At 38.8% G+C, this 12,575-nt stretch overlaps 1 protein-coding gene across 2 annotated transcripts in view; it reads left to right on the top strand.

The window, feature by feature from the left end:
• The first annotated feature begins 10,221 nt into the window (after positions 1 to 10,221).
• Tbc1d15 (TBC1 domain family member 15) overlaps positions 10,222 to 12,575 on the top strand; it is a 63,800-nt gene continuing 61,446 nt past the window's right edge. The window contains exon 1 of one of the 2 annotated variants that reach the window (XM_042698695.1): positions 10,222 to 10,298. In XM_042698695.1, coding sequence (XP_042554629.1) covers positions 10,269 to 10,298 — 30 coding nt within the window. In that variant the 5' untranslated portion in view covers positions 10,222 to 10,268. The remainder of the gene's footprint in view (positions 10,299 to 12,575) is intronic. The other variant, XM_042698696.1, reaches the window with a different exon arrangement.

Below are 12,575 nucleotides of genomic sequence, written 5' to 3'. Positions count from 1 at the left end.
TATAGAATATTATTAGTTGTAGTGACAATATTGCACATTAAATTAACACTATCCTCTGTAACTTAAAGTTTGCAGCCTTTGATCCAACATCTCTCCAACCCAACTCTGCATCATCCCAAAGCCACTGTGAGTCACCATTATATTCTCTAATTACATGAAGTAAATGTTTTATAAAGAGTGCAGACACTTAAGTTGTTTCTGTATTTTGAATACTCCTACAACAAACATGGGAGGGGGAAGGGTAACAGATATCTCTTTGAGATACTGATTTTATTTCATTTGGTTATATACCCAGGATTATAGTTGCTGGACATGTAGAACTTCTAAAATTCTTTTTTCAAAATTGTTATTATGCAAGCCAGGTAATGAGTATATTTCTTTTTGGACAATATCACCGCTTCCCTCGCTTTCTCCTAGTTTCCCCCTCCCCCAGCCCCCCGTAAGTTGTATAGTTCATTTTCAACAGTATCTAATGAGTACTACCATTGCTGAATTTGTTTACGCTTTGTCCTAAAAGTTTGTGATGACTCTCCACTCTGTTTTCTATATTGATTTTACCAATCTACAATCTCAACAATAATGTATTAAAGGGAAAAGAAGATTAAAAAAAAACAAGCTACCTACTTCACATATTTGTGGAATTTAGTCCTAATATATACACATATGTGTACATATACGTATATGCATGTTTATATGTGTATATGTGTGACCTCTTTCAATTCATTGTGTTAGGAACCTGATTATGAAATAGATGATTTTTCCTTTTCCTGAAAAACTCTCCCACGCTCTTGATTTCAGTCATCCTATGCTTTTCAGTTTTGATTCTATAAAAATAAAAAAGGATGGGTACGTAGGATAAATTCCCATGTTAGAAATGGAAGACAAGCTAAAATTCTATCTTACTACAAAGAACTAAAATATGACTCTATCATCTAAATACTGTTTATCTCTGGATGATTTTTTTGTATCTTTTTCTATACTTCCCAAAATTTATGCGATTAATATGCATTACATTCCCAATAGAAACAAATTAACCAAAGAAAATTGTTATTTCTTATCAAGTTTATGTGTTCACAAAGTTTCATAAAGATTGATTTCTTTTTCTGTTGTAATTACATGTTCTGAGTGGTTACATATTTTAACTGCAAAGACATTTAGATAATGGAGTTTGGAAAAAATTAACTTTCAAAACTGAAGACAATTTATTTCCTTCTCATATCTTTCTCATTACTATTGTTACCAAACGCAATATATATAAAGCAAGAGATGGATTTAAAAACAAGTAAATGGATCAAAATAAATAAATCCTTATTCCAACTTTACCCTTGGACTGTTCCAGAGATGGTAACAGAGGAATGAGAAAAAAATTATGGGGAATGAGATGTCCTCTGGAGGTAAATCTTTAAAAATACTTGCCTATTATTTGGATTTTGCTCATTGTAGGTAACGTACATAATGAATCTTTGAAAAGCATTCTTACAGAATAAAAAGACCAGATGGTTACAAAGAAGTAGTCTCACCATACTTCTCATTTGTTCTGCTTGAGCTATTTGTTCTGCTTCATTTCATTTGTTCTGCTTGAACTATTCACTTTACACTAGAAGACTTGCCAAGAAAAACTAACTTCCAGTGACTCATACCTGTATGCCTGGTTACTCTGGAGGTGATCTGAGAATCTTGATTCAAAGCCAATCTGCAGAGGGAAGTCCATGAGATTCTTATCTCCAATATACTACTGCGGGTCCCCTCCAAAACAAAGCTGGAAATGGAGGTGTGGCTTAGGTAGTAGAGTATTTCCCTTGATTGAAAAAGCTAAACAAGAGTGTAAAGCCCTAAGTTCAAGTCCCAGTAACACACACACACAAACACAAACACACACACAATACTAACTCAATTTAGCTTAGCAACAGCATATTTTATTAGCCACATAATATATGTTCTTCATTTTTCATTCATACTGATATTTCCTAAAGTGTATTCATGGAACACTTGTTCTATGAGACACTGAGGAAACTGAACAATATTTCATAAAGCATTTTATAGTAGGATTCAAGAAATAATGCTCTAATTTACATAGTAAATAACTAGAAGGTAGCATTGTAATAAGAATCCCCAAATTTATTTGGCCACTAAACACTAGTGTTGGTGAAACCCATTATGGAGAAACGTGTTTTTCTGAGCTATAGATAAAGACTCATTTTTAAAATTTAGTCACTGTTTAATATTTAATGCTCAACATAATTCTGTTTATACAATCATCATTTTTCTATTACTCCAGCTAATTCAATTTTGTCGATGGGTATTGAGAAGAAAATTAATTAAGGACTCAAAAGCACTAGAACTGGGCCTAGAATTATCAGGCAGAAAATAGCCATTCAGGTTTTTTTTTCCTTAAATCACTAGCTTTATTTAACATCAAGTTTCTTTAAACCTTAGACAGTTAACGTTCAAACAACTAATAGCAAGCAGTTTTTAGGACACAAAGAAATATCAGGTATTTCATTATAAACTTTAAAATAAGATTTGAAGCTGGGTGATTGAGAATTCAAGTGCTAGTAACAGGATTAGAAGGTATGATTCCTGGATCTATCAGCTAATTGAATCTAGTTCTATATGTGCTGTATATCCTATCAGCTAATTGAATTGGATTCCATGTGTATTTTATGTCTTTTCTTAATGTTTAATACTGACTCAAGATTGGGGGAACATACTAATTATGTATGAAATACCACCTTGTCAAACTTTGGATGTAGTGATTAGATTAGAACAGCTGTTATTGTCAAATGTTCAATTTATGCAAATACTTGAATTTCCTAGCTTTATTTTCCATTAGTATCATCAGAGGAAAAATGCTGTGTATCTGTGCCAATGTAATGTTGCAGTGACAGTCTCTTTTCTTCTCCAATAGCTTATAAATTTCCTCTTTTCCTTCTTCATTTTATAAAGAGCAAAAAACACTTAACAGAAAGCTTCATGACATTAAAAGAGAAAAATGTAAGTAGTTCAGCAGTGAAAGTAAAAAAAATGATATTGGCAAATATGTGCTTGATAGAAGAAAATAAAAGTAGCTCCTCAGGCTTCAACAACAATCCCATCTCTCCACAGCTATGTTATGATCCAGAGATAAATAGAAATAATTAGCAATTTGGGAAGCTATTTTTTGTTATTTGCTGTTCATTTGCATCAAGGAAAAATATATGTATAGGCTATCACTGAGACACAAACACTTTCCCTTAAAGATTCCTGTATATATAACCATACCTCAAGTTTGAACTTAAAATTCTTTTTTAATGATTCTTTATTGCTCTATCTGGTAACTTATAATTTTATCACTAGAGACTCTTTTACAACTATCACTACTAGGATGAAAAAAAAACTGCAAAATGAATTTCTTTCTTTTGGGAGGAATGGGACACAGAGATTTTTTTTCTTGCAAACTCATTCCTAGTTTGTGTACATTATTCCAGTTTCTCTTCATTTGTAGAACAGCTATTGGGTATTTATTGTGTAGTTTGCATCAGGATAAGAATTTCTACCCTAAAGGAGATCAGTATCTATGCAACAGAAATATGGAGACAACTTTGGATCAGTTGAACATACCAGACTGTCACTGGGGAATTAAGAGGTTTGCATTTATAAATATAATTTTTAAAATGATCTTTCTTCCTCTCTCCCACCCTCCCTCCCTTCCTCTCTCCCACCCACTCTCCCTTCCTCCCTCCGTCCCTCTTTCTTTCTCTTTCTTTCTTTCTTTTTCTTTCTTTCTTTTTTCTTTCTTTCTTCTCCCTCTCTTTCTTTCTTAATTTCTCTCGACATTATACTGGGATTTGAACTAAAGGTCTTTGCATGTGGTACTGCATGCCTGATCCCTAAAATCATTGTTCCTTCAAAAATTTGATGCAAAAGTCGGGGTGTGATTGAAATGGTAGGTTGCTTACCTAGCAAATGCAAAACCTTCAGTTCAAATTATAACCTCTCCCCCCAACACAAAAAGAAAAACAGTGGTTTATGGCAGTATTGGAATATCTAGAAACTCTTATTTATTTGCAGTATAAAATATTCATTCAAAAATGTAAAAGAGAAAATATTCACTTTATGGAGATATAGCAAATATACTGGATATTATTTTTAAACAGCCTCAGAGCATGATATAGCTCTCAGGAGAAGCAACCAAATATTTGAGAACATGGTCTTCATAGACCAGGAAAAAAATTCAATGTCTCAGCTAATTCTTAAAAGACAGGAAACATTTCCAAGTTGAAAAGGATGGATTTCAGAAGGAAAAATTAGGATGTTGCAGCATGAAATGACACTGCATATGCACAAGAATAAAGAGCATTGACTATAGAGAACATTAAACAGTTTGGGGTCATTAAAATATCAAATGTGTAAAATACATTGAAGAGTTAGATCAAGAAGGAGGAGACTGGACTTCATCCCAGCAGTGTTGATTGAGAAGTGGTGAATGATTTTCAGTAGTCAGATTTGGGATTTATAAATGATTTAAACAGGTTTTAAAAACTTCAAAACAATCACTGTGCTCTACTGTAGAGGAAAAATAGAAGGGAGCAATAGTTTTGGAAGGATTGCAAGGAAGCTATAGCAGTTTTTCATGGGAGAGATGACCATGTTTCAATTGCTTTAAGTGTTGAAGAAACTTGTGAACCTTAGCTGATCATATTGTTTGTGGACATATAGATTATTTACTTAGTAAATAATCTAGGTGAGTTTTTCCTCCTAACTGCTCCCTGGTATTGAATGACCATTTGCTTTAAGAGAGACTGGATACCCTCTCTAGCCACAGTAGGGTAAGTCTTGATTAGTTGAAATGGGACATGTCTTGTACTTCTACAGACAGACTAAATATAGGAATGAGATGCAATTCTATCCAATAAGAAAACAAGTAACATGACTAAGAAAAAGAAAAGGCCCTGAAAAAATATTTCTCAAAAGACGATATGAGTAGATAGCATTGGCAAGGCTCTGGGTTCAGTCCCCAGCACCACAAGAAAGAAAATGGTTGACATTGCTAATCAGAAGAGTAATATGTTAAACTACAAAGAAGTATCCCCTCATACCTATTGGAAAGATAAAAGGTTCATAACTGTGGAGAAAAGGGAACCTTTTTACACTAGTGGTGAGAATGTAAATTAGTATGGCTTAATGGAAAACTGTGGAGGTTCTTCAGAAAACTAAAAACAGAATTGCTGTAAGATCCATCAAGCTTTCTTCTGGTATTTATATCCTTGCTTCTCAAGAATTTCTAAATTTGGTCATAGTGTATCACCCTTCTATTTTTGCTGCTAGTGTTTTGTGGAAGAGTTATGTAGTAATGTCCCTACTTGTCTCATGGTAGCAATTTGAGACTTCTTTCCTTTTTCTTTTCTAAATCTACCTAAAAGTTTATCAATTTTGTTGATCTTTTTGGAGAACCAACTTTTAGCTCCATTGATTTTCCTTATTGTTTTTCTATCAGTGCTCTAATCTTTATTTAATTCCATCGGCTAGCTGTTTAATTTGCCCCTCTTTTTTTCTGGTTCTATAAAGTCTAAGGTGAATTGGTTTAATCTTCTTTTAAAATTGAATTTTGATCTTTATCAATTTGTGTATGTATGGGTAAGAGTTCTAATGATTTTAGGATCTACACTTTCATGTATTATACTTTCTGAAGTTGGGATGTGCTTTACAATTAAAGTGAAAGACAACAGGTATTAATTTAACTGGTACATTAAATAATATAGTTTAATTATGTCTTAGATGTGAGAAATGTAATTGTCATATAAAGATTATTATATAAGATAATTCCTAGTCCCTTCCTGTCATTATTTCTGTTCCTCAAAAGGCACCATTTCCAACTTCTGTTGTTACCTCTGCTTATCTCCAGATTTCTATTTTATACCATCATACTGTTATTTCTTGACTTTTTACCTATTTGTTGACTGAAAGCTCTTTTACATTTACAACCCCAGTATGTAGATATACCATCATTTCTAGCATATTTGTTATACAATTTTATTAGACAAAAGTTTGGTATTTATGCTATTGGGATTATGGTGATGTTGTTCACAGTTGAGCCATGTGAGCTGTTGAAGATTTCTTTCCTGTGTTGGAATTAAACTTGTCCTGGTTTTGTTTTGATAAGTTTTCAGCACCATCAATTTATTTCTATAAAGTTCTTGGAAGGGTAAATATTTCAGCACACTCACTACCTTGTGCTTGTTAAAGAGAGCTCTATTGCTTGAACCCAGGTCCAAGCCCTCAAGTAATATTTCTTCTGAAGTTGAGGTTGAGACAAGGTCTTGCTATGTGTATATTCCAGGAAGGTCCTAGAACATATCATCTATTTCAAGGTGGCCTTAACTTTGTTCCTTCTGCCTCAACCTTCCACGTGCTGTTATTATAGGCAAGTGTTTCTCATCAAGTAATCTTTGTCTTTCCCCGATCCTTTTGTGATAACCCTCTCCAAAGCTTTCATTGTTTCTGATTCAATTTTGATTTGGCTGTTTCACAACTGTCACCTAGAGATTCCCTTTTTTGCTATTGTCCTTTATGCAGAGGAAAGTTTGAACTTAATTCAGTAACTTTACTTTTATACCTTATTTCCATATTTTTGTCTTTTTGGCATTGATTTCTTGGTATCTTCCTTATTTTATTTTGCAATCTACTTTTGGATTTATTCATTTATTTTTACTATGTTTTTAATTCTTGATAATTAATTCTGCTTCCCTGGATATTCTTATTTCATGGATGCAAACTCTCTTTTCTTCTAAAGACGTTTATTATTGTTAAAACTTTCCCCCCTCTTTTTCTGTGCATTTCTCTGTTTGCTTGAGTAGCCTTTTTGGGTTTGTTTGATCCCTGCATTTCAAATGAAAGCTTCCTGCAAGTGTGAAATGACCATGCTTATCTGTTCATACTTATTAAATAAGCATTAAAAGCTGACTGAAATTTTGGATGTAAAAGAGGGGCAATTCTTGAACCTTAATGTTCCCTATAGGATAATATACTTGGTTCATTTTCAATAGGAACTCCAAACTGTTAATACCTATAGGTCTGATTCATCTGTTAATTTTTCCAAAGAGGAATCTTGTCATCTCTTGAGTGTCAGCAAAATCCATGAAGCTACTTTGATTAATTAAGTCCTAATACAGTTGCAGTAAGCATGTTGTAATGATTAAGAAGAGGCAGAGATGAATGAGTGGAAATACTGTGAGAAGCTAAATAGGTGGTTTATGACAAAGAATAAGCTCTGGAAGACAAAGAAGAGATTCAGAAACTGAGGTGAGAGAATTCAATGGAACGGAAATTAAATGCTGTAATTCAGAGAATGTATGACGATTTTCAGCTGATACTATTAACATATGTGGTTAAGATGTATATGTGGAATAAAGTGTCTAGTCATAGTAACTTGTGACTTTGGCAGTTCACTAATGTCTAAGAGACACGTCTCTGAAAATGGTGGGGAGAGTATCTATAAAGTCACTCCCAAGTCTAAAGTTTCTTTACGATACTTACATTAAAACTTTTACATCAAAAAAAACTTTTACATCATATGAGTTTCTGAGTGATGTATTATAACTAGGGAATGATTATGTAGTTCATCAAAGTGGCACGAGGAACTTTGAAAATGCTCACTCGAGAAAACAGGGATTATTTTAAGTTACATAGAACTCAATTATTATTGTCATTAAATTAAAATTAGTTAAACAATCTCTTCACTTGTATGTGCATTGCATGATTTTTTTCCTTCTAATTTAGTAAAAAGCTAAAGCATGGGACAAACCACCATAGAATTCTAGTTGTATTTCTTCTTGTTACATGAAGACAGAAGACATCATTGGAGAAGGAAAAATAGGTCTTTTTACTCCACGCAACATATAATTTAACCCATTCCTAAATGAGCAATTTAATTTAAAATGAATTTGTTAAACATTTTGTGTCACCAATATCACTATATTTTACTTCTCATATTTTATTTCTACAACCACCAAATGTTTTGCACAGAAAAACCGAGTTTCTATAATTGATGTTTGTTTTACATCGGCCAACATCACTCTTTTTTTTTCCTAACAGAAATTCATACATTTTCTTCCCCCTGGGAATCACCCCTCCTCCTCTTTTTTCCCACTACCTTGAGTGGATCTGTGGGCATATGCTTAAAATCTGGCTAGTTAGAAGGTCAAATACTTTGTGTCACATTGATTGACCTAAGGAAAGTTCCATGATCCAAGCCAAGCCAGTTAGGTACAGTCAGCAGCAATCTTGTAACCACAACACAGTATATTCAGGGGTTCTCAGATCTTGAGATATAGTTAGAAAATTAGGTATGGGGCTGGGAAGGTGGCTCAGTGGTAGAGCACTTGCCTTGCATGCTTGGGGCCCTGGGTTCGATTCCTCAGCACCACATAAGCAGGAAAATAAAAAGCTGGAAATGGCGCTGTGGCTCAAGTGGTAGAGCACTAGCCTTGAGCTGAAGAGCTGAGGGACAGTGCCCAGGCTCAGAGTTCAGGCCCCACGACTGGACCCCCATCCCCCCCCCCCCCCCAAAAAAAGAAAATTAGGTAAACAGGAGGATTTAAGTAAAAATGATAAAAGTAAAAATGGTAGGCAAGAAAAATTTGTGAAAGTCCAAATATACCATGCTGAAGAATTTGGATTTGTTCCTGAAGGTATTAGGAAACCATTAGAAGGATTTTAATTCACAGGAACATTCACAGGAACACTTAAGAAAGGTTAGTATGGCAGGGGTGTGAATGATGAGCTAGGGGGAAGATGATGCAGAAAGCAAGGATTGAAGATGGCATAGTAATCCAAGCAAGAGGTAATGAGGGATCTGGATATGATGTCAATAGTGGCAACAGGGAGAAGGGGCATACTGTGAGTGTTTTCATCAGCTCTTCAGAAGACATTTCTGAAAAGGGTAACAAGTTGCATTTCCCCTGAAAAATTGGCTGCATCTTAATTTGGAGACAAAAACCACTTTTAATTCTGGAGGGATTCTAAGCTAGCCTGGGTAGAAAATTGTCTGAGACTCTTATTTCCAATTAACCAGTAAATCGCTGAACGTGTAGAAAATTCAAGTTCAGTTAGCCTAGACCTTTACCCCACACCCAAGATGAAATGAAAGTTTTAGGGAATTTTAGTCCAATAAAATTAGGGGAAAGTACTGTAGTTTTTCCCACAGTGCTGGTTACTAACTAGTAATACGATTTTTTTTTTCTTCACCTCATTAATTCCTTCCAGGTGAGCCCCTGTCTCCATTCCATGTCAAGCCTGGTTTTTAGGTCTCAGTGTTGGCTGGAATCTCTGATGTCTAGTGTTCAGCTTTCCTAATGGCATACTCATTCTCATCTAAAGTCCTGCGGCTTTCATTACTGATCGGGTTTCTGATATTCACTGAATCTGCGGTCCGTTTTCTATAGTTGCCACTTGTCTCAAATAACTTCAGAAACTCTACTTTCCACTCAGTTACTTCAGTGGACTCAGGTGAACTTAACTGAGTAAGAGGGCTTTTGATTCTGTCTCGGGCGGGCGAACTTTCAGATCTGGTACCAGAGCTCTCATCCAATCATTCTCTGCACTCTCTTACAGCACTGAGAACGATGACTTTAATATCCTTACAAATCTGTCACCAAATGTAAGACAACTCCAGCGTCATTCTCCGTTTACATACTCAGCTATTACATGACCATGTAGGAGGTCTCAACTGCGTGCGGGTCCTGTAAAAATAGATGCCTTGAAGATGCTGTTTGAGCAGACTTCAATGGAGGAACCTCGCACTCAAAGGAAGTTAGCTCCTGTGGGCTTCGGCTGGGGTACTTGGGGTTTCTTTCATCTTCACAACGGTATATTGATGTTATAATGAAAATGAAAAAAAAAAAAACCCAAGTTCGGAGCATCTTGATTAACTTGCCTAGGACTACAGATCAGGGCCTCGTTTGCCGGCTCGCAATCGGTTGCACTTTCATTCACATCATACGATGTGCTATGCACTAAGCTCCTAGTAGAGCCTCCAAACAAAAAGCTCCCTTGGCGCATGCGCACTTCGGAGTCAGAGCGAGCGCCCACTCAGGCAGCCCGAATCCCACTCAACACGCATGCGCCGGGAGGCTCCTCCCACCATCACCCCCGCCCCCTCGGACTATTCCCGCCAGTCACCGCCCGCCCGTTTCCGGCCCCGGATGTTATTTTTGTCTTGCCGGATGTTGTTGTGAAGCTGAGAGACACGTGAGCTACTGCTACGTCATCACCAGGCCGGCGCAGCAAACATGGCGGCGGCGGGCGCTGTGAGCGGGAAGGTAAGTAACGGCCCCGGGTAGCACCCCTGGGTTTCTGCGAGACTGGGGTTTCTCTGCTCGCTGAGGGGGGCAGCCAGGGAGGGAAGCAGGTGTCCATTAGCTTCGGGAGCAGCCCTCCGCGGGCGTCACGGACGAGCCTGCCGGTGCAGCCCGGGAGCCGGGAGCCCGGGTCCCTGCCCCGACGCTGCGAGGGCTCGGCTCCCTTCGGCTCCGATTTGCCCCAAATACGGACGCGCCTTTCGACGCCTGTGTTTCTTTTCCGAAGGGCCAGGCGGTTTCCTGGCTCTAGCGTGAACTGGACACAGCAGTCCCGGCGGTAGGCCTCGGCCCGCCCTCCCGGCTACAATGGCTTCCCTGGCTTGGAGGCGCCAATCTCCCCGGCCGGTCTCGTGACGGCGCCGGGGACACCCGGCTTGGGGAGGAGCCGCCCTGCTGCCTGGCGTCCGCGGCGGGCCCTGCTGCCTGGCGTCCGCGGCGGGCCCCGCAGACCGACTGGTGTCTGCCGCGCGGACGGCCGGAGGTTGTCAGCCGCCAGGCCTCCTCCTCCCCCAGAGCAGCCGCCGGAAGGGATTTGTCGAAACGTTTATTCCCCCGACGTCTCCGAGGCGCTTCCGCGGGGGCCATCTCTCGCGGTGGTCACAGTTCGGCCAGGTTACCCACGCCCCATTTCGTTAGGAGCGAGCGGTGGGTTGCGGAGGAGATTTCGTCGAGTGTTTCCCAGGCTTGTGCTTGTGGCGCCCCCCCCCCCCGCCCCCTTCCCCACCCCCCACCTCCTCCCCCTTCCCCACCCCCACCTCCTCCCCCTCCCCCTTCCCCACCCCCTCCCCCTTCCCCACCCCCTCCCCCTCCCCCTTCCCCACCCCCGGGACGTCTGCTGCGGGATCGACCTTTGGCAGCTGCTCCCGCGGCGTGGGTATATCGTAAAGAGGGAGGGCTGACTGCTGATAATAGCTCCCTCTGTTCCTTGTTTGTTTGTTTGTTATCCACTCAGGTTTCCCCTGTCGCTTTCCACTCCATTTTGAGTCCTTTGACGGCCTTTGTGGTTCCGTGTGTAAACTTCTCTTATTAGGCTGCAGAGTAACCAGTATGGTCTTGTTTTTTTCAGTTGACCTGAAGTTGAGCTTTGGGACATTGAGCAGTTAGGACTGCTTCATGTTCTTTCTCTATAGGATAGAAGCGCTATCAGTCGTTTCTTGTAGGGGAGCACGTAAGAATAGAGGAAACTAGAAAACAAAAAACAAAAGAAATTGCACTTATTTTTACTTTTTGAAATGGTAAGTTGGACATTCTGTTTCAGATTATTAATATTTTTTTGTCTTTTTACAACAGTGAGTAGAGTTATCCTGTTTGATTCCCCCCTTCCCCCCCCCCCCCCCCCAATTTGGACTGATCCAGTCTAGCACTTTCCAAGAAGAAATCCTTTTCATTTAATCTACACTTCCCATTTCCAGATTTAAGTTGGTTTTGAAAGAACACTTGGCAAAGCAGAGCTGTGAAATGTAAGATTTACTATACTTTTTGATGAGTTCTTTCTACTGTGCAGTATAACACACTTGATTATAATGTAGTCAGTTCTTCAATAATTTGTCTACCTTCAATAATTTCTTAGGATGCATGGATGAATTCAATTCTGCATGTATTTTGTTTTTCCTACCAGAGCTCATAAAAGTGGGCTTGAGCTGGGGGCCAGTGGCTTACACCGGTAATCCTAGCTACTCAGGAGGCTGAAGTCTTAATCACAGTTTGAAGCCTGGTCTCCAGAAAAGTCCCCATGAGACTCTTTATCTCCAACTAATCCTTCCATCAGGCCCTGAGTTCAAGCCCCACAACCGGCAAAAAAAAAAAAAAAAGAGTGGGTTTCAGTTTGATTAGTAACCCTAATTAGTTTGTTGAATTCCTCTAGTCTATATATTCTTTAAGTAACAGCCAAATGAGTAGAAGTGATACCCTCTTGTGAGGGAAGAAATAAGGACATTGTCTCTAAAGGCTGTTTGCTTCCATCAGGTTAATGGAATGAGTTGAATTTACCTCTCAGAGAGAAGGGGAAAAATTAGCTAGAAGTAGAAGTAGGTTTTTAAAATTTTTTCTTCTTCATCTTTTTTTTTGGCCAGTCCTGGAGCTTGAACTTAGGGCCTGGGCACTGTTACTGACCTTTTGCTTCTTTTGCTCAAGCACTCTACCACTTGAGCCACAGCGCCACTTCTGGCTTTTACTGTTTATGTGGTACTTAGGGATCGAACCCAGGGCTTCATGCATACTAGGCAAGCACTCTTATCA

Source organism: Dipodomys spectabilis, unplaced genomic scaffold (assembly GCF_019054845.1).
Source record: "Dipodomys spectabilis isolate Male_0828 unplaced genomic scaffold, ASM1905484v1 ptg000234l, whole genome shotgun sequence".
NCBI lineage: Eukaryota > Metazoa > Chordata > Mammalia > Rodentia > Heteromyidae > Dipodomys > Dipodomys spectabilis.
Note: the sequence above shows the minus strand (reverse complement) of the source record. Positions and strands in the feature narration are given on the sequence as shown.